At 37.4% G+C, this 21,823-nt stretch overlaps 7 protein-coding genes across 7 annotated transcripts; 5 read left to right on the forward strand and 2 right to left on the reverse strand.

Moving 5' to 3' along the window:
* Positions 1-1,287: 1,287 nt before the first annotated feature.
* BDF20DRAFT_829223 (uncharacterized protein) lies at positions 1,288-2,808 on the forward strand (the record flags this gene model as incomplete). Its single annotated transcript, XM_053078305.1, has 8 exons — positions 1,288-1,579; positions 1,697-1,742; positions 1,815-1,909; positions 1,996-2,204; positions 2,275-2,306; positions 2,395-2,496; positions 2,580-2,656; positions 2,744-2,808. 8 exons carry the CDS (start codon positions 1,288-1,290, stop codon positions 2,806-2,808), a joined length of 918 nt encoding a protein of 305 aa, XP_052931090.1.
* Positions 2,809-3,124: 316 nt separating this feature from the next.
* Positions 3,125-5,881, forward strand: BDF20DRAFT_218432 (uncharacterized protein). Its single transcript, XM_053074942.1, has 4 exons — positions 3,125-3,259; positions 3,386-3,538; positions 3,608-3,758; positions 3,862-5,881. Exons 1-4 carry the CDS (start codon positions 3,256-3,258, stop codon positions 5,531-5,533), a joined length of 1,980 nt encoding a protein of 659 aa, XP_052931091.1. The 5' UTR covers positions 3,125-3,255; the 3' UTR covers positions 5,534-5,881.
* A 1-nt stretch (position 5,882) lies between these two features.
* BDF20DRAFT_218181 (DHHC palmitoyltransferase-domain-containing protein) lies at positions 5,883-7,955 on the forward strand. The gene is made up of 9 exons (XM_053074941.1): positions 5,883-5,944; positions 6,024-6,109; positions 6,192-6,251; positions 6,360-6,453; positions 6,542-6,639; positions 6,729-6,899; positions 6,996-7,266; positions 7,341-7,429; positions 7,501-7,955. Exons 1-9 carry the CDS (start codon positions 5,942-5,944, stop codon positions 7,817-7,819), a joined length of 1,191 nt encoding a protein of 396 aa, XP_052931092.1. The 5' UTR covers positions 5,883-5,941; the 3' UTR covers positions 7,820-7,955.
* Positions 7,956-8,747: 792 nt separating this feature from the next.
* On the reverse strand, positions 8,748-11,930 carry BDF20DRAFT_908349 (Urb2/Npa2 family-domain-containing protein; the record flags this gene model as incomplete). Its single annotated transcript, XM_053083473.1, has 9 exons — positions 8,748-9,467; positions 9,527-9,657; positions 9,734-9,934; positions 9,995-10,225; positions 10,311-10,561; positions 10,629-10,924; positions 10,987-11,432; positions 11,497-11,651; positions 11,710-11,930. 9 exons carry the CDS (start codon positions 11,928-11,930, stop codon positions 8,748-8,750), a joined length of 2,652 nt encoding a protein of 883 aa, XP_052931093.1.
* A 1,113-nt stretch (positions 11,931-13,043) lies between these two features.
* Positions 13,044-14,791, reverse strand: BDF20DRAFT_218802 (uncharacterized protein). The gene is made up of 5 exons (XM_053074945.1): positions 14,613-14,791; positions 14,276-14,531; positions 13,755-14,202; positions 13,407-13,692; positions 13,044-13,348 (listed from the first exon to the last, which is right to left on the reverse strand). The coding sequence occupies exons 2-5, from the start codon at positions 14,452-14,454 to the stop codon at positions 13,341-13,343; spliced, it is 921 nt and encodes a 306-aa protein (XP_052931094.1). The 5' UTR covers positions 14,455-14,531; positions 14,613-14,791; the 3' UTR covers positions 13,044-13,340.
* BDF20DRAFT_218567 (Phosphotyrosyl phosphatase activator) lies at positions 14,378-16,407 on the forward strand. Its single transcript, XM_053074943.1, has 7 exons — positions 14,378-14,489; positions 14,625-14,786; positions 14,852-14,980; positions 15,062-15,198; positions 15,272-15,343; positions 15,415-15,539; positions 15,609-16,407. Exons 2-7 carry the CDS (start codon positions 14,631-14,633, stop codon positions 16,073-16,075), a joined length of 1,086 nt encoding a protein of 361 aa, XP_052931095.1. The 5' UTR covers positions 14,378-14,489; positions 14,625-14,630; the 3' UTR covers positions 16,076-16,407.
* On the forward strand, positions 16,224-21,129 carry BDF20DRAFT_218787 (uncharacterized protein). Its single transcript, XM_053074944.1, has 6 exons — positions 16,224-16,573; positions 16,687-16,806; positions 16,880-16,991; positions 17,074-17,319; positions 17,390-17,695; positions 17,759-21,129. Exons 1-6 carry the CDS (start codon positions 16,371-16,373, stop codon positions 20,789-20,791), a joined length of 4,020 nt encoding a protein of 1,339 aa, XP_052931096.1. The 5' UTR covers positions 16,224-16,370; the 3' UTR covers positions 20,792-21,129.
* The last annotated feature ends 694 nt before the right edge of the window (positions 21,130-21,823 follow it).

The following is a 21,823-nucleotide window of genomic DNA, read 5'->3' on the forward strand; positions in this document are numbered from 1 at the left end:
TTCGCTAACCTTGCGGCCTTTGCCCTTAGAATAAAGTTCTCGTCTTTTCACATTCGGACAAGTAATTTTCAAGTGCTATAGCCGGCAAGACGTATACCAAAAAGAAAGATTTCAAAATGAGTAAAGCAGAAAGAGGATGAAACACTATAAACATAGGAGTTAGCAGAACATCCACGCATTATTTACTAGAACCTTTAGTTTGCAAGTTTAAGCAACGTTGGAAAATGGACTTGAATGCTTATTCACCTCATGAATTGTTCATTACAGACGCATTGACACCGTTCCTCAACCTTTGCTAGATTGTTCCTTTCAATAGAACGTAATTTTACTTTTTGCGACGAAAAGTTTGCACCCACTTTTCACAGAGTTGCAGACAGTGCTGTGTATGACTAGACTATTAGAATGTTTCAATAAGTAATCAGTCACTTCAATAACAGTATCGAAGGATTAGCATCAATGAGATAGATAACAATCACCCCATACTCTTCAGTCAAAATATAATTGCGGGCTATATTTCCACAGTATACAATCATTATGGCTGCAAGTTGGCCAAAATTACGCCATGGCATCTTCTCTTCGAAACCATTTTTGTAGATCGATAAGGGACTTTCAGTACTCCACATGCTTTGGTTAATCATATTATCTTTCTGAAGAGTGACATGCATTCTTTTATAATTGAAAATGGTTCGGGATAGTTAGCATAAGGCTAGTTTATGGTTGACCCACGTTATCTATGAACCTGTCAATTGTTATCGGATGAGTCTCTCTGGTTTTTTCTAGCGATGTTGCTTGGATTACTAAATCTCAGAAAGATCCCACCTCATTAAATTTCATTTCCTGTTTTATTTTATTCTACTTTCATTACGATATTATTCAATAATCAGTAAATGCTACGTTTTGAAGGTCGTATCTTGAATGAAATTTTGAGCTCTTCAAAATTCCAAGCTTTAATGGAGGATAATAATGAGTTTATTTTGCTGCTGGTCATTAGTCTTTGTTTGAACCCGATTAGGTATATTGTAAGTACAGAACAAAGTATCTTTATTCAAAAACTTTTGCGATTGATAATGCAAACACCAGTCTATTCTAATACTTCCACCAGTGGAAAAAACGCAGGTGATATAAGGCGAAACTTGTTCGTTCTAGATCCTTTGTACTACGCGGCCACCCTTCATTACGTCTTTTTTATGAGGATTCACACACTTTCTTCCTGTCTCCTTCTTTTTTTGTTTCTTTCCATTCTGTTTGTCCTTACTCTTTTCTGTTGGAAAACAAGAAATGCCAACCATGACTCCTCTTCGCCAAACCAAGTTCTATAATTTTTCATCTCAAATACTGAAACGTAATATAGTGTCTAATGATAACAGCAACCACAGAAAGCGATTCTTTTCTTCGTCTTTGTCATTATCATTAAATGGAGACGATAAGCAGAGTTCCGAAACAGGTGGGTTTATTCAATCTGTTCTTTATGGTAAAAAATTGAACGGCGCAGGAAACGTGTTTGCGCCCTTTGAGGAACAAACAGCAACAACGCATTCGAAAAAGTTGGCAAGAGGAAAATATGTACATGAACTTCAAAGTAAACTATGGAGACAATAAAAAGTTTTACTATACTTTTGACTTTGGGCCGTGGGTCGTGGGCTTTGGTGATGTAGAGAAGGATAGTGTCGCTTATCGTTTTTTGTTTATTGTATAGCCCATCGTGTCAAGCCGGATAAAGTAGAGGAATATATAAAACTTATGTAAGTTATATCTCTTTTTTTTTTTTTTTTTTTCTTTGTCCATGAGCTATATCTTTAATCGTGATGATGCAGGTCTATCCATTATCCCCGCATTGCGAACGATCCAAAGAATGATGTCCATTTGTGCGGGAGTTGGGAAACAGTTGTGGGCGAGTTGGATACGTTTGGTAAACTGCATATATATAGTAGAAGCCCTTATATCGCTTTTGATAACTAACGTTTCTTCGTACATCTGACCAATATATCCCGATAGTACACATTTGGGAATACAAAGGGTATCCTGGACATAAATTGACAATGGAAAGATTGGCTCGGGATTCAGCATACATTCAATTTGTAAAGGAGCTACGTCCATTATTGATTTCACGTGAAAATAATATGATGCTTGAGTTCTCGTTCTGGAAAACAAGCCCACCAAGGGCAACAAATGGTATTTATGAGTTACGTAAATACAATTTGAAGGTAAATCAGGGGTATTGAAAATGCTTTCATTTGAGCTTTGGGACTTGCTTGTGCTTACTTGACATTATAGCCTGGAAATTTACTGGAATGGGAATATTACTGGTAAGAAGAATATCTTGATTCGAGATAATGCCAACAGAATAGATATAAATATAAATGACACCAACTGCAAATTACTTACATATAATAGGCGTAAAGGACTTGAATGTCGTAGTCAATTTTGCGAGCCAGTTGGAGCATGGTTTAGTCAATTAGGAAGGCTACATACAGTCCAACATATGTGGACTTATCCGTAAGCATCAACCAATGGATCACGTTAAGCAAATGGAATAGTAAATAACAATGTACTCATTGAAATATCTCTGTACAATCTAGCGATTTACAAACACGTAAAACAACCAGAGAAGAAGCCTGGAAGGTAGAAGGATGGGCTGATACAGTTTATAAGACAGGTAGAGTCCAACTCAATGAGCGTGATCGTGGGAGCGTATTGAAGCATACGTAATAACCATTCTTTCATTGTTCCACTGGTTTTCTAGTGCGTCTGGTTGAAAGCATGCATTCTTACATTTTGAAGCCTTTGGATTATAGTCCTTTGAAATAGGTTTCAATAAAGCAAACGTTTGAAATAGAATACAAGCAATAAAAGCTGGGCGAGTTGAAAAAGTTAGACAATGAAATTGCTGGCTGCATGAAAAAGTAAATGAACTGAGTTTGAAAATCTTTTAATTACAGCTTGAACGCAGCAGTCACCACAAAGCTCAATTTTTAAAATTAAAACAACAACAACAACAAAAAAAAAAAAAAAAAAAAAAAAAAAAGAAAAACAGCGAAAGGAAATAGAAAAAGGAAAAATTGAGTTTACGCCTTTAGCATTTCGAACATACCAAAGCATTTTTTTTTTTTTTTTTTTTTTTTCAGTGGGATTCAATCTTTTTTTTTTGCTAAAAAAAACTTTTCCAGTTCTTTTCTTTTATCGCTCTTTCGTTCTACCTCGCTTATTTTGCAATCTCAAAGATACAATAAAGACTCATAGATACAATTTATATTCATGGGTAAATGCAACAGCAAAAGATATAGTTTTCTGGCACAAGTGTATATTACCATTGGCCAAGATTTCACAGCGAATGCATTCAATCGACCTTTTGACTGACCCTCAAATACTTGTACCTTTATATTAGTTGGACACAAAAGAGGCGGTAGGCAGAGTAACGGTGTAGGGCGAAGAAAACGACCACGACCTATAAGCAGTAGGAGAAGAAGGTCTCAGTCTACTTCAGAAGATAATAGTAGCGATGGTGATTCAGTCACTCGATGTGTTTGTGGTGAAACTCGTAAGTCTCTCTATCCTCTTCGTATTAAGAACTCTTTTAACTAATTGAAAAAATCACGATTGGATATAGACAGCATCGGCCTAATGGTGCAATGCGACAAGTGTGAAGTCTGGCAACATTGTGAATGTATGGGTTTGGAACAACCAGATATACCAGACCAATATTTCTGTGAAAGATGCAAGCCAGAAAATCATAAAACAATTCGTTTAAGTAGTGGAAGGTAAGACTTATACATTTGGATAAATAAATGGAAGAAGGAGGAGAAAAAATTTTCTCATTTTTTTTTTCATTTTTTCATTTACCTTTATATGTAGGATTCGAAGACAATACGTAGTGAATGAGCCTAAAGCTCCCAAAAAGAGAATGACGCTAAATAGTCGTGAAGCAAGTATGTCATTAGAAGATGTACTAGCGGCGAGGAATGCTTTGGAAATGTATGAAAGGAAACAAGAAGAACAACAACGCGATGACGATGCCCGTGGCAGTAACTCTACGTCACCAACACAGTCTACAATGGATTTAGCACCAACGAAAGAAGAAAAAAATGGCTTATTTAAAAAGGAACCCAGCGACGCTAGTCCCCACGGTAAAGACGAATATAATACTGATATCGAAGCAAGATCGACAAAACGAAAGAAGGAACTATCGGAAATTGCAGAAGAGGAAGAAACAGTTAGTATATCTGGGCCAGTTTCTTCGACAGTCTCATCTATAGGTCAAGAAGATGTTTTTGTATCTCAACAACTCAGTGACACTTCTATTTTGAACAATGACGAGACTTTACCAGAAAGTACAGCAGATAAAGCTTATTCAACCAAATCATCCTCTACATCATCATCACCAACTTCTGTTACTGCAAGTCCAACAGCTGCAACTTCAAAACCAAGGAGGCGGCAAGCCAAAAATACCGAAGTTACCATCACATCATTTACACAAACCAATAACAGTACCACAACGTATAGAAAAAGAGGCACAGGTAGAAATACTTCTGGTCGTGGGACCGGTAATCGACGAGGGAAACCAAGTTCACGCACTTCTACACCAGTACGTGATCTATCGCCGAATCCTACGGCTACTGCGTCAACGGAGATCGACGACGATACAATAAATGATGATTCTAAAGACAATACGAACAATAGGACTTCGAAAAGTACAACAACATCGACCGCCTCCACATCTCATAGAAATTCACAAAAATACTCTACAACCCATCATACTTCTACTACAACAGCATCAACATCACCAACTGCCAATACAAATACTACTACAACAACTACTACCCATAATAATTATACCAATGTTTCTAATTACGATCACGATGACAATATCGCCACACTGATATTTCAACATTTTTCCCCACAAGCGCGAGCCTCGTCTCCGCCTGCCAAAGCTCGCCATCCCAATGTTCGTATGAGTATATCAGAAATGAACCGTCGTGCCAACCAAATCTTGGAATACATTAGTTCGCTTCAATTAGAAATGGCCACAAAAGAAAGTATATCCAACCATGCCGGTCATGGTAGAAGTAAAAAGGATAGCAGCAGTTGTAGTTCTGTTAGTACCAGTATGAGTCATGGTGATGCTATCATCAACGATATGAGCGGAACCAACTATATGAATAAAAAGAAAAAGAATGGCTTGAGAACTATGCTTGATGATAATGCTGAAGATGACGATGATAATGATTCGTTGAGTAGCGCCAGTACTATACCATTAGATAAAGAGGATCGAAATATGGATGTGATGGATGAAAATACAGATGATGGCGATGATAATGATGCTGATGAGAACAATGTGAATAGAGAAAATGAAACTTCTTTAGAAATTATGGATAGATTGACGCGTAAACTAATCAAGTTTCAAAGAAAGTTCGGATCAAGAAATCGAGCATTGTATGAAGAAGCTTTATTGGAAGGGGAAGGTCGCGTTACACGCAGTAGAGAAGCAAGTACAATGAATGCGTTTCGAAACATGTTAGCCAATCATACTCCATAACTGTTGAAGACACCCTCCTATTTATTCTAATCTTTCCTTTACTCATCTTTTAATAATATCATTTACCTGTGCATATTCTCTTTCTCCCTTAAATAGTGTTAAATTGCTTAACGTTCTTTTGGCTTTTTGCCCATCCATTTGTATATATCCTATCACTATTCTTTCTTTTCCACTTTAACAATAAAGCATTATAATGACCTGCTTATCGTCTTCTGTTAACAAAGAGTACTTTGCTGGTGGTAACATATCCTCTATGTGTATGTTTGTGCGTGGTGTGTCTCAACGTCTTTTTTGATCTCGGCTTGAAAACAAACAGAAAAAAAGAAATTAAAAGGGACTTGAAAAAAAAGTTGTGCCTCTTACACTTTATTTCTAACAGAGCTGGTCAGTCCTTCCTTCATCAGTGAAATGGTAACTGCTTGAATGTTGAAATGACCGACGGAAATGAACATATAATTCAATAAGGGTTTACTATTCCCGAATTAAGTAGAATTTAATCATTTCATTGCTCATATTTCTGTCTATTTTCGGTTTGATTGTCTTTGCTTTATTGTTTGGAGAATCACCGTCGCTAAGGTATTTGCAATTTAAATGCACGCACCTCCATTTTGTGAGCTTTCGATATTTTGACCAGAAAAAAAAAACATTTTTAATATAGAAATGGATTTATTGGAAAGCTTAACCATTTCCTAACAGCATCACTACCGACAACTATAAAGTAATCATCATTGAAAGGGTGCTATCCCTTTTTGGGCATTAAAGATACGCATTTTTCACTCTAATTGAAAAAACTCAAATTCATTTGTATTCCATATAATTCATTCAGTTGGCTGTTACAGCATACTATTGGATTAAAAAATACCGCTAGATTGGATCGATTATGGGCGTATTGTTGTGAAAGTCGAAATCCATTTCTACAAGTAAAAGCTGTTGCATCTTTTAGCATGTAAAAAAAAGGCCTTCTCCCTATATAACTGACTTTTCTCGGGGCTGTTTCTTGGTTATTAGATATTCTTTGTAGGGTTATCGTCTTTATCTATTATTTTATTCTTGTACAATGCATTACCTCATATGCCTGGGCCCTATGTACATAAAGTGCACGTGTAGTAAGTAGCGACTCTTTCTTAAGACAAAAAAAAGAAAAAAAAAAGGTGATAACTATAGGGTAATATCACTGATTTGTGGCTTTATGTAGCTTTATCATTCCCGTTCAGATCATTGCTATTTACTTAGTCTATTATTTGGCCTGCACTGTCGACCCTGGGTTTCTCACTAAGGAAAACTTAAAACAACATCTAGACTATTATAAATATGATGGGTTAATTTTCAAATCAGACAAGATATGCTCGACATGCAAGTTGCAAAAGTAAGTTACCCTTTACATTAGCACGTTATTCTGCAATAAGAAAAAAGATCACAAGCTTCTAACAGCAGCCCTTTTACTTCACGCTCTTTTCGTTAGACCTGCAAGAAGTAAACATTGTTCATTGTGTAAAGGATGTATAGGAAAAATGGATCATCATTGCGCCTGGATTAACCAATGCGTAGGAGAGAATAATCAACGTTATTTCTTCTACTTCCTTTTCATATTAATTGAATTCTGTACTTATGGTGCTTATTTATCGTTTCAAATATATCGAGGCATGATCATTGAATGGGGACTGGATCAAGCTTTTGAACAAGATAAACTTACAGGAGAACACAAGCGATTGACATTCCGTAGGGCCTTTCTGGTATTGTATATAACACATGGTTATCCTTCCTTTTCTTTTTTTCTTTGAGACTGTAGCTCACGCAGAAAGAACAGTATGTACTTCATCGTGATAGAATAATAGGCGCTATAGGCATATTAGCCATTGTTGTAGCAACAGTCGTCTTCTGTTTTACTGTATATCAGTAAGTTGAATGTTTGAGGTCACGCAAATCAAGCAGATTATTCTATTGCTAACCAATTAAATCTGTTCAAGGTTATACTTGGCAGGGAGAGGAATAACTACCAATGAAGCTTTCAAATGGGAAATGATCGAAGAAGCCATTGACAGAGGAGAGATCTATAAAGTAGTCAGGGTTCCTGCCTCTTCAAGCAGTCTATCCGACAATAATATACCCTCAAAGGTGACATCATTGAATGACACGTATGTTAAGAAATACCATAAAAACGTAAAGAAGAATGATTACATTAAGCAAGAGAGAAAAGTAGAAAGCTTCGATGAAATAGAAAATATTTATGACAAAGGTTTCTTCAACAACTTGAAGGAGGTATTCAACCCGCCTAAACTTGTATAGATTACGATTAGACATGATTTTTCTTAAATAATTCTAAACCCAATGGGTACACAGATAAACTACATATCAGAAAAGTACCGTGAGCAGATCAAAATATGTCATGGAATTAAAAAACCCTTAAAGGGACAATGAGGAAAAAAAAAAAAAACTGTGTCATAATGCAGACTAGGGAATAACGGGACAATCAAGTATAGAGAGTAGTGGGCGCATAGAGTCAGTCTAGCAAGGGCTGTCTTAATGTTTTTGACAGGTTGAGATAATCGACTCAATGTCGTGGATTTTAGTGAGAGCGCGCAAGGGGTGATATAGACAATGGGCTGAGTAGTTGCTTGGGGGGGGGGGTTCAACTCGGTCTCTAACGAAGACAGCGATTATGCTCAATGAAGCTCATTGAAAGCCAATGAGTGGGGTTGAAAGGAAGATTGCTAAGTTACAATCGCTTCTCAACCTCTCCCACGGGTACAACTGCCTTGCAAATTGTGAAATTTTAGAAATTGTAATGGATTTTTGGACAGATCAGGGTAAAAAGGATACCATATCTTGTTAGATAATTGTAGAATCCCCCTGCTCCATTTGTCGTGGATGCTATCAACAAAAGGGGATACAAACCTCAATTTATTGCCATCTGACCCATTGAGAAGTGCTAGGCTAAGGTTAACAGTAACAATAAGAGAAACCCATTAGACACCAATGGCACGTTGACGCCGTGTATCATAAATGCTTGCAAAACAGTTACTTCTGATGATTGTAAAGGCTGGATCAGGCATGCCGAAACTTACTAGGACAGATGAAAACAAAAAGAAATCGGTTTGAGATAACCACATGAAGAGTCTGAACTTGACAATTGATCAGTCCGTAAAAGCTCATCAAAAGTAGTCTGAATAAAAAAACCAATATACATCTAAACCATGTAATGGAATCTAAAACTTTATTGCCCAGTATATCTGTGATTATCTTTCCAACTAGCATAAAAAGATTTAAACAGAGCTTTACCAGATCCATCTAATTGAGATAGAATATAATTACAGTCGGCTTCCCCACATAAATCTAAAATATCATATAATGCATTTGTTAATATAGACCTCGTGCTTGGATTCAAAACACTCATGGTAGGGTTCGATTGCATAGTGAAATATTCGATAAGAAGAGAAGGCGTATGACGAGCAACCATCCGTTGTAAGGATTGCGCGCTTGTTCCGCTCTTTTGTTGTTGTACTGAAGTAACACTTTTCTGCGGTATGGTTGTAAGCAATCGTGCTAGACGGTGTGCTGCATTGTCGTCGAGAGGGGCAAAATTTTGGAGCAAGGATATTCCACGACCTGCATTAAGTATTATTTTCTTTGGTTCGTCTTCATCGCGACCACGCTTTTTAGTACTAGATGTCGAGGTTTTCACTAAAGACACGTGTGCAGTCTTGAAACAATGGAGCAGGGATTGAACAATAGCAATAAAGGGCGAGAGCATGTATACAAGTTGTTCCTTGTGTAAACTGATTAGGTTGGAAAGAATAGAGCAAATATCATTGAAAATCTCTCGAGCTTTAGCGCGGGCCATTTGAGATTTCCATTTCTCGGCAACAGAAGGGTAAAATATTTGCGTGAGACACATCAAAATGATAGATACTTCATATTCATTATAATGGTATGTCTATATAGAAATCCAATTAGCAGATGGTAAATTTGAAATGTTCCTTCTCGATATCTTACTTGTTCACCAGTTATTAGATCAAGTAGCTTGAGCATTTGTCCAATGTAATCCAGGGAATCGGTCACATGGATAATCTGCGATATTCTGCTTAGAATCTTGGTTAATTGTTTCTTAAGGTACACCCTTTCACCTAATCATGGAGGATGTAAGTGTTAGTTACGAAAGTAAAAGTATCAAACATACCATTGGTCAATATATCACTGTACCTTTGACACAATTACGTAATAATGAAGATAAAAGAATCAAGTAGGTTAGATTATGCTCCACTTTATGCAATTTAGCATTGTTGGCTTCATCCTCGGCTTGCTCAACGAAACTGTTAATAACAATTATATATTGTTCAAGGGACAAATTCTGTACCCAAGATGCAAAGGCAGATAAGAGGGTACTTAAACATTGTCTGTCATCTATTGGTAGAATATCAATACTTTGTTTACTCAAGCAAAAGTAGACTTTGAAATACCAACCTGTTTCGAGAACCATTGTAAAAACAACCCAAATGGTAGCCAAGACACGCTTTGTCATATCTACTTGCTGATGTCTCGACAGAATGGCACAAAAAGCTGCGATAAACTCGGTTAATACGCTCAAAATTTTGTTAGAGTCTCCATCAATCTCTTTTATCATCGTTTGCGAATAGCGTAACAATGGTGAAGCGAGAGAAGTAAGCACATCAGCAATTTCGTTAGCTTTAAGGACTGTAAGAAAAAATAAAGTCAAATGGACAAATGTTAGCAATCAATACATACTAGTACTGTCTATTTCAAACCAAACAATACGCACTGTCATCAACACTTGGACCAACAATTAACGTGTATTCTTCAAGCAAGCAAGTTAGGCGTAAAATTAAATCAATGTTGCTAAGCAAGGAAATAGGTTGGCTGTTATTCAAAATTTCGGTGGGATCATCTTTCTGTTGCTTTAAAAATAGTTCAATAGTTGCTTTTGACGATTGCAGTGAGTCAATAATGAAGCTGCTGACTTTCGAGATTATCTCAGTAACAAACATAATGTTCGATAGATCAGAGGGTTTTCTAGGTCAGAAAAGAGTAGCTTAGCTTACATAATACAGGATACTTGAGGAAGACTAAGCACACATACCTATGCTTGAGGGTTGAATTAACAGCAGACAGGAGGTTTATGAGACTTTGAACGGAGGAAGCTTCTGCTAAACCAGTCTGAAGTGTTATGCGCTGGCTAAGGGTATCTGTAAGGTATCTGTACGAATTTTCATCAGGTTCATTAGCAGTCGCATTTGGGAAAACTCTCCGTAAAATTTGAACATCTAAATTGTTGCTAATTTCTTTTATAGATGCTATAAGTTGCTGGTCAACAGAATCCGTTGGCCAGCTATAATTGCTGTGGATCAGCCAATTGATTAATTTTGGTTCCAGCCCCTGTAGTATTAAACTGTTACTAACGTCTTTGGATTACATTCATTAGTCGCAAAAACCCTTACCTGGATACTATTGTTAGCGAAATAATTTATAAATCTCAACTGAAAAGTTCTACACATTATAGACAAGGTAATACGTGCTAAAGGATCAGCGTCAACACAGCCAACGGACCATATATCGATAAGTGTCGCCAAATGGATTGCCCGGGAACGTTCATTCTTTCCATAATGTTCACTTGGGAAAATCAAAAGCATTTTCACCAAGGAAGTTACTCGTTGAATAGCGCTCGTAGCTGCTTCTGTAATATTCAAATCCATACTCTCACTTGATGTCTCAAGAACGCCAGTTAATTCAGCTATATCGTTCCTTTCAACTGAGAAAGCGCCATTCGTATCTGTATTTGCAATCATTTTTGCTGCCATCAAAGAAAGGTCATTTTGTTGTTTATTCCCGGCAATAATTCGAAACTGTTCGATGAGACGCTTGATAATTACCGACATACTACAGGCTAAAGCACACACATTTCAATTTAGCTATAATAGTTTTGCGAACCTTCCTTTTCCTTGACTTACATTTTAAGCACTCAGCTTCGTAGAAATTCGCTGATCTTAATAGAACTGTACTCAAAGTAGTTGCCGTAACTGACGTATGCGGAATAGAGTCATTTGTTGCGGTTGCAAGCAATACTGATATGAAACGCAAGGATCGCTCACTATCTAACACTTGTCTGCGTACACGTAGTAAGTATTTGAATATTTCGTTACAAACTATATCAAAAAACTTACACAATGACATCGAACCATTCGTCTGTTATCAACTTCCAGATGGCAAGTTTTAAAGTATTTCTGTTTTCTATTTGTAACAGAGATCCAGACCATTTGGTTGTCAAATACCAATTTTCGGCTTGCTTGTCATTTACAAAGTCTACTATTGCATTCACAAGGGGACTATATTCCTCGATAGCGTCACTTTCTAGCAACGTCGCTTGATAAGAGTGTTGAAGCATGAGATTGACCTAAAAGGTTCATTTATATTAGACTGACGTTCAAATTGATAAATCTCGTTTATATAAATGAGCAGTGATATTTACACATGTAATATTAGCAATTCTGGAGTCTAACGTTTCCAAACTGAGGCTGTAGTTGAAGATGTCCATATACGTTTCTGCTAACCATTTTCTGTCTTGTAAGTAATCCTTAGCCACGTACTGTTCGAAGAAAGCAAAGGAAAATGCTGTATGTACTTTCAAAGCAGGTATCAAGAGGCTCTGAAGATCTCCTCTCGTTCTCCTCCAATGTTGTAAAACTGGTTTTATGAAATCGTCAAACACTGCGGTAATGGGTGTTTCAAACGCACTTAATTGGTGCGAGTTTAATTTCAACGCATTAACAAATGTAACGAAATATGCGGTTAACAAGCTGATAGAAATATCCTTGCTGCTAAGGTCGTCCGAGTCTTTCTTCGGCTTTTTGGTAATATGTATATCGTCTGAAACCATATCTTTTGGTACTAGATTCGAGCGGAAATTTTCAAAAATTCCAAGAGCTTGGGCTGCTGGCATAGACTTCTTCACTGAATTTGATAACCTATGCATCCAAGGATAAAAAGGAATTTAACGTTAAAAATATTTTTTATCATACTAACGTCGTTTCATTCCGGTTAATGTGCTTACTCTGTTAAAAACTCATTCGAAAACAGTGGCTGCCGTAAATACTTATACAAATTATTTTTTGAAACCTGCTTTATGTGTTTTATCAGTTCTGCAAAAAGTCTATCAATCTGTCGCGTTGCTGTGTATGTCTTTAAAATAGATTTTGCGAACTTGAGACACTGTTCCTGAGCATCTTCTGCTGGCTAATAGAATTAAGCAAAAAGTTGAGTTGAAAGAATGAAGATTGTCAACAATAAATTAAGAAACAAGCATTACAACTTACGTCTAGCATGATTGGCCAAAGTTTATGTATATGTGCCTCAACTAACTGATAATCGATCTGTAACAGTGTTTCAAGTAGATCAAATACCAGCCACTGATCGTATACTTTGTGCGTTCGACGAAAAAAGTCGTTAGAAACATTTCTACAAACAGTAGACTAATATACCTTACTTTTTGGTTGGCTGATATACAAGACAGCATTGTTCGCAATTCCCATCAATAACTCTTTTTGCGATAATGCAATATCGTCATTTCGAGCGGTAAAAACGTTTTCGTTAAGTAATACTTGAAGCAATTGTGATAATATTTCCAAGTATTTCGACTGTAAGTGATTTTTAATCGTTGACGCAATCCTGAACATATTGATGAAGAAACCGAATTCAGCCATTCTACTAACATCCTGCATTGCACTGGTTGCTGCGTTTCGTTTATATCTGAAGGATTTCAGAAAATATGACAGTAGAGTAGGTAATATATCAACGGCTAGATAACTTAGTGAGATTAGTACTCAGTATCGACGTATCGCGAAATATAGTCAAAAACTATTACCATCCAATATCATCTCTGTATCAGCCTTGTTATCGGCCATAGTTTGTAGTGTTTCAAAAAGTTTCGCCACATAGTTACTCTGTGTAGTGCTTGAATCTGTAAGTGATGCTTCCTTCAAAATGGACGTAAATTCTAACACAGTATCGACATGGAAAAGTATATGGCATATGATGTTTGTGATAAGAGTGGATATTTCTGCTGTATATTTAGCTTGACTGAAGAATTTGATTCTACGTCGAACACTTAGAAAAAGAACCAGTGACTTCTCTACTATTGATAAGAAAATCTGTATGAAGGATATTAATATCCATATGACAAAGGAAAATCCTTGGGGAAAAAATTACTGACCTTTCTTTGATTTGCGGCCATAATTATCTGCGCATCATACTTTCTCAAAAGGGTTATGGCTATTAAGCAAAGGTTGCTTAGAGCTTCTTTTTCGACCATGTTGCTTTCATCCTCCAAACAAGTATCGATTTGTAGTTGAAAACAAGTCAACAATCTGTCAACAGTACTGGACACTTGTTCAAAAGATGGTCTATATGAAGTTTTGAAGGCTTCTGAGAACAAAAGAGCTGTAAACCTGTTGATGGCTGCTAAGAAGCTGACTTTGTCCTCTATATTTCCTGCGTTCTTCGAATATAAGTATTCCAAAAGAGTTGAAATACATTTCATTAAATTGGAATGGATTACTGGTGCTGCTTTTTTTTCGTTGGATTTCAACTTTGAATCGTAGTGCTCCAATAAATCAGAGAACAGCTGCCAATAATCCAGCTGAAAGCAACTGTCTTTGGGGCTATAAAATATATTAAAAACCGTTTTAGATGACATTGCCATGCACATTGCAAGCATAAAATTAGAAGCTTTACTTGTTTAAATTAGGTTTAGCGAAAGCTGAACAGATCCATTCAAAGAGAAAATCATCCTTGTTAGGGAAGAATATGGAATTGTCCGTCCAAGCTTTGCAAGCTGTCTTTATTTTATCCTGGGAGCTATAGCCACCGCCCTTCAGATCCTTTGCTATTCTCTCAGAGGTTAAATCAGCCATAAGAGTGTCGATCGATTGCAAGCAGATCGAACTTGGTAAAACTTTCGGCCACTTTGTGTTCAAAGGATTCAATTAATCTGCCGGTCACATAGTGACTTTTGCATTAATTCAAATCGCATAGCAGTAGAAGTGGGGAAGTTTTGGTCTTAACGCTTTACCTTAACCCATAGAAGACCATGACTTACCAAGTGCCAGTTAAACGTATCATAACTAAGGACGACTTGGAAGAGTTTTTACAGTCAGATGCTTATAATGATTACATCAGTCTAATTGAGAGACTTAATAAATCAGTCAAGAACATGAAGATCGATTCGGACGTTAATATATCACAGGTACTCTCAATATCTCGAAGCGAGTTTGCGCTTTCTCCTTACCAATACTTTAAATTCATCGATAGAGCGTACAAAAAATTCTTGATATTCTGGAAACAGTGCTAAAATGGATAGACGATTGCCCACCAGTTGAAAACTCAACATCACGTTTTGGAAATCCCGCTTTCAGAAGTTTTTATGACAAAATTGAAAATGTAAAGATTTGCAAGGATTAAGTCCAACTTATCTTGATATGAGAAGAATTACTAAAATATCCATTTGTTGAACTTGTTGAGTCAATCGGTGATCTTCTACATGGACTCGTTCCAGAACCGGCCATTGTTGAAGCAGGAAAATACTTCCAAGAGAGTTTCGGCAATAAAAAGAGAATTGATTATGGTACAGGCCACGAAGCAAACTTTATGGCATGGCTGTAAGCAGTTAAACGAAGAAAATTATATTGTGTCTATGTCTCTATTAACAAGGTAGAGCATATTGAATTATAGATTATGCTTGGAGAAATTAGACGTACTGAAGGAAGAAGACGACCAAGCAGTAGTACTGCGCGTTTTTGTAAAGTAATGTATCGTTGATTATGAAGATATCCAAGCCTATACGCGATCAATTTATTCATTTTTCGCCATTATAGATATCTTAAAGTTATGAGACGACTTCAATTTATCTATTGGCTGGAACCAGCAGGCTCTCATGGTGTCTGGGGTCTGGACGACTATCATTTTTTACCGTTCATGTTCGGATCAGCACAACTATATGGTAAATTATGAAACATTTCTAAACTATAAGGATTAATAATCGTTAACTTTTCGTTGAACTTTATCATAGACCATAAATATATCAAACCAAAATCGATTCATGATACAGAAACAGTCGAGGAATTTTCGAAATCGTATATGTACCTTGCTTGTATTCACTTCATCAACTCTGTTAAAACAACTGCATCATTACGTTGGCATTCACCTATGTTGGATGATATATCTGCTTGTAAATCATGGGCGAAAGTAAATCAAGGAATGATCAAAATGTACAAAGCCGAAGTGCTGGCGAAGCTACCCATTATGCAGCATTTTATGTTTGGTACATTAATTCATTTTGATGGAGGACACGTACAATCTGAGGATATGGAAGATGAATGTGGTCATCATCACAACAAGGCTGACGCAGGAGATGTGTACGCCTTAGGGCAAGAGCATCCAGAGTGCTGCGGTATACCAGTCCCTAGCGCCATTGCAGCTGCAGCTTTACGCGAAAAATCCAAGGGAAATGGTCTACGACCGATCCCTTTTGATTAAAATATAGTGTAATAAAGATCTTAAGTTGCAAAAGCCCACCTGACCGAGCCTCTTATGGAAAAATGTACTCACTTTATGGAGTTCTAATGAAGTTTTTTTGTTTGTTTGCTGATTTGTATGATTCAAAATCCTCTTGAAGTTTGACACTTCGATCCCATTCAACCTCCCAATTGCAAATCTATTCTTGTTCTTCCTTTGTATACAAACCCTTTTTTTCAAAATTTATTGAACTTCCAATATAGCAAAGAACAAGCACTTCCAAATAAAAGAGGAATACCGCTGCTATCGGCAGAAAATGACCAGAAAATTAAAATATATTGAGCGAACGTCGACATTCGCGTGGAGTCCATCTCAGGCACCTATGATTGCCACAGGCACAATGGCAGATGCATCAGATGACTCCTTCTTTAACGTGTCATCATTAGAGATCTTTGAAATGAGCAATAATGCTTCAAACCAAACTCTTGAGCCATTGGCTAAAGTGCATGTTAAATCAAGGTAACGAAAGCGGTCATCAATAATACTGATACTGTTTCCTTAAAAAAGACCAAAAAAAAAACTCAACAATTGCTCCTCCCCGCCAAAAATAACTTTGATTACAAAAATTAAAGATTTCAAACAATAGGTTGGGGATATATCTCAGAAGATAAGCCGAAAGGTATCATTGCTAGCGGTATGAAAACTGGTGAGCTGGAGCTTTGGGATGCTTCTGCTATCCTTGATGGCAAAAGGTAGTATTGTATATTTGCTTAGGACGAAAAAATTAAGCTTGGTTAACAATATTCGATTTCATGCCTATGGCAGTGCAGATGAATGCTTGATCTTGAGAAACTCGATGCATATGAGTGTGTTAAGGTCTCTTGATTTCAATATATTCCAAACCAATCTCTTGGCTACCGCTGGTGATCGAAACGAGGTAGAAATAGTGTCACATGATGAGTGTAATACGGATCATAAAAATTCACATGGTCTTCCTGTTTATCAATTTACATTATTAGGTGTATATCTGGGACCTTGAAAATCCTTTTAAACCATACTCTCCAGGCGCTCGCTCGGTAAAAATGGAGCATATTACCGATGTTGCTTGGAACTGCCAAGTAAAACATATTCTTGCTACTTCCTCCAGTAATGGATACGCGGTTGTCTGGGATTTGCGTCATAAGAAAGAAGTAATGGCCTTACCACCTACAGGTCAATTGAATGGAGGCTCTCCGATTTCTTCGATAGCCTGGCATCCAGATATTGTAAAGCGGTATTTAGGATTTTGTTTATCACATGGCATTGGAAATGCTGATATCAACTGATTACATTTAGGCTACCCAAATTGTTACGGCCATAAACGATAACCAAAACCCAATTATTTCCTTATGGGACCTTCGCCATGCTCAATCTCCTGAGAAGATTTTAAATGGGCATACAAAGGGTGTCCTTGATGTGTCATGGTGTCAGCAGGATTCAGGTTTGTTGACTTCTAGCGGACAAGACTGCAGAACTCTGTGTTGGAATCCGAATACTGGGGAGTTAGATGGTGAGATAACCCGTAAAAGCAAATGGACGTTTGAAATAGAATGGTGTCCTCGAAATCCTGATCTATTGGCTACTGCTTCTTTTGATGGAAATGTAAGCTAACATCGCAACATTTGACCAAGTTCCTTACTTAAGCACTTCGATACTATTTTATAGATTGATATATACTCTATTCAAGGTAGACTGAATCCCAAGGAAGATTCCAATAAACAATCCATGCACGCTTTCGTCCCTGATAATCCTTCAGATGCTGCTATGTATGACACTACTTTTATTAATTCAAATGCAATATCTTGCCCTTCTTTTGAACTGAAACGAGCCCCTAAATGGCTACAACGTCCTGTCGGCGCATCTTTTGGTTTTGGCGGTAAGATTGTCCATCATCATCAAAATTGCGTTAAACTTTCGTCTGTGAGGAAGGACCCTGAAATTGTGCAACGTTCGGAACAGCTTGAATCCGTTTCCGAAGAGGACCTTGAATCATATAAACAATTCGTTGAAAATCGTATCTGTAATGATGATACCAATGATCAAGAATGGAAGGTTTTAAGAACCCTGTTTTCAACGAATGCACGCGAAGAATTAATTCAGTGCTTGGGTTTCGAAAGGGAAGAAGTGACCAAAACAGCTTATGAATTAATTGAGAAATTAAGAAAAAAAGAGGAGCAGCAGAGACGAAATGAAAAAAGCGTACACTTGAACAAGCAAAAACAAGAAGATGGAGCAGATAATGATGGGAATTGCAACAAATCAAAAGATAAGGAGATCCGAAAACTGGCTAATCAGCATCATAATAGTACTGATGGTACATACAAAAAAAGAAGAGGAAAGATATCGCAAACGTATACCAACGACAATAGCGAAATAAACAATACCTCTGCTATTAAAAACGAAGAAACACCTGTTGATGATACCACTCTACTAACCTCAGCGCCTACTGAGGCAAAGCTTGAAAAGAATAACGTTATTGAGAAGGAATCAGTTAACAATAGTATTACAGTTTCTAACTTGTTTAATAACGAACAAGAATCAGCAGTTGATGGTTCCATCTTTAGTCAAATCAATAATCAGCAAGGATTTGATGAAACTACTAATCAATCTGTATCAGACTCAACAGCATCAACAAACCATAACTTCAATGGTGCAGGTATTATTACGCGAATTGATTTTGCTCCTGTTAGTATTGACGTTAATCGTACTATTGGTTCTTCTTCCCATGTTGGAGCAATGGATGAAAGAAACCCATTCAAGTTTTACAACGACGAGATTTTGAATGGCGAAGGCAGTTTCAACAACGAAACGGATAACTTTATTACCAAGGCTATTATGTTGGGTGATTTTGAATCCGCTGTCGATGTATGTTTAGCTGCTGGAAGATACTCAGATGCACTTGTTTTTGCCACGTGTGGAGGCAGTGAATTACTTTCTCGCACTCGTAGAGCCTACTTCAAACAACAATCAAAGGAGCACACTTATTTGCGCCTCTTAGAAGGCATTGTGGATGAAGATTTGGCTTCGATTGTCAAGAATGCTGATGATATTCAACATGAATGGGTTTCCATTTTAGTAGTTCTGTCCACATTTGCCAAAGCTGAAGACTTTGGACCTTTGTGCGAGATTCTTGGAGATCGTATGTTAGAAACAAAACATCAACAATCTACTGCTGCAGCTGCTATTTTTTATCTCGTGGCAGGCAACTTACAGAAGGTTTGTCAATTATGGATCAATAAATTAAATCACGAAGACAATGCGGATAATAGAGTTACATCAAACAGCTACGAAATGCGTCTGCAAGAACTAGTAGAAAAAGTTGTCATTTTTCGTAAAGCCATCGAATATGAAGACAAATGCCTTACTGCTTCACTTGGAAACCTTCATGAAAATTATTCTCTTGCACCTTTGTATGAGAAATATGCCGAATATGTTGAATATATGGCTTCTGAGGGCAAGTTAGACGTTGCTATTAAGTATATCAACTTGATACCTGCTCAATTTATCAATGGTAATGCTGTCATTCGTGATAGAATTGCTGCTATTTATGATCGTATTAACAATGTCTGCGGTGATGGTAACGATAATCAGGCTCAGCAACGACCATCATTCTCTTTTGAAAAAAAAGAAATTGGTAACAATAATGCAGCTTCAATTGATGGCCTTTATAACAAACAACCAACAACTTCTTCGCATAAACAATACCGATATTCTCAGCAGTGTTTTAACTCTAAGTTCTACCAACAATCTTTTCAAACCAATAATAGAGAATCTTTTAATGTGTCGTCACCTGCACAACAACCTATAATTACTGATAGTGTTACTTCCAAGCAGCAATATGGTTTGTATAATCCACAGAGCAATTCTGATGCTGCTACTGCTACCGCAACAGCTGAATTTACCCCTGAACAGTACATAACTTTGGACAATAATAACGATAGCGCCAATTATACACATATTCAACGTCAACCGCAACAACTGGATAGCTACATATCACCAACTACTTACCAACAGCAGCAGGCAATACCATCTCAAAAAAGTGCTATAACCGCTTCTTCTAACGTAAGCAATGCTACTACTTCATCATCTATTCTGCCCAAAGCAGCCAATACTGGTACTTGTAATGACCCTCCTATGCTCATGAGCCCTAAAATAACTCGTAGCAGAAAGGTATCACCAGCCAATTCATCACTTGAAAGAGTCACGACACCCATTACTTCTTCACCAGGCTCGTCGTTACCATCATCTTACTTTCAACAAGCTGTTAATTCTGCTGCGGCCAATCAACAGACAACTGGGGGTGTTTTGGCATCATCGCAATCACCCTTGATTAAGAGTACGCCTTCTCCCTCTCCTATAAATGCTGAACCGCCACAAGCTCCAAGAGCTTTTGCTGCTAATAATGGCGGTTTTTTATTATCGACGCCACAATTATTCATGGCCAACACTAAGAACAGCATGGTTCCCCAACCTACACCCTCTTCTTCTACTTCAACAATTGGTACTTATTGCAGTGCTCGCCAACAATTCCAACAGCCTCCTCCTCCATCCAGAAATGGTATCGCACCTTCGCCAATGTTAAAAACACAGAGTCCTAATGCTACAGCAGGCACCGTAGCAGTACCGCGGCCATCACCTTTGACGGTTGTAGCACCTTCACCGTTATTGGAAAAAGCAAAGTTTAAGTATGCTGCATAATGGTTACGCTGCAGGTACATCACCAGCCCTAATGAGATGCCCTCCCCCGTCCTAAATCATCGCTGCTCCTCTTCAAGGCCCTTCACAACCTAGAGATGAGGTTGCGCCTGCTCTATGATATGAAATTAAATTCATTCATCAGGGATTTAGATCCATGACAGTAGCTTCTTGCATATTTTTGATACTTCATCAACATTACTCATTATTCATATTCTTTACGTATATATTCTCATTTCCAAAAAAAAAATCATTCTGGAACTTTCTTTTTACTATTAAATGTCTCTATTTGTTTATGCATATAAAGAGCAGCAAAATCATGTCGCCAAAAAAGTACAGACAGATCTAATGAGTCAGTTAAATAGCGCGAATTGAAAGGAATAAGCATCTTTATATGTGTACTTTGCTATAAATTGTTACATTGAACAATTTGCTAGTAGGTATATCTGCAATTGACACAGAACAATGTTGAAAAGATTGACAATGTCATTCTGGCGACTTCGGCAGCACACAGCGAAGATATTTGCAGTAGCTTTTAAGGGGTCTAATCTAGTAGGCGTCTTTATTACGGCCCTGGTTCCCAATAGTGCTATGGAAACTGCTGTCATTTTTCTTGACACGTGTGTTTAGTTTACTGTGACTTCAAGGCAGATTCTTCCATACTTATGCTATCTTTTGAGAAAAATAAAGAAGAGAATGCCGCTGAGAGAGAGGAATGAATTAAAGGAAGGCTAGGTATAAGAGCATATGATCAATCAGACGGCATCAGTAGCAAAATTGTAAACGGTTTGTAGGCTTCAATAAGTTTAGCCTACTGTTGAATAGTTAACTACGTCCCTTTCTCAATTTTAACCAAACGCGTTAAATGGCATGCTTCAGAGACTTCCGTAGCGTTATACTCAGCTGAAAAAGGGCTCAAACTCTTTTTTGCTCGTTCTATCAGAAAAATCTTTACTTCTAAAATATGTTTGGTTGTCATTCCATTTACTTTGGTCAGACAGTGCTTCAATCAAGGGCCCTGCTGTGATAACAGGC

This window comes from Mycotypha africana (assembly GCF_025528875.1).
Source record: "Mycotypha africana strain NRRL 2978 chromosome Unknown BDF20scaffold_15, whole genome shotgun sequence".
Lineage (NCBI taxonomy): Eukaryota > Fungi > Mucoromycota > Mucoromycetes > Mucorales > Mycotyphaceae > Mycotypha > Mycotypha africana.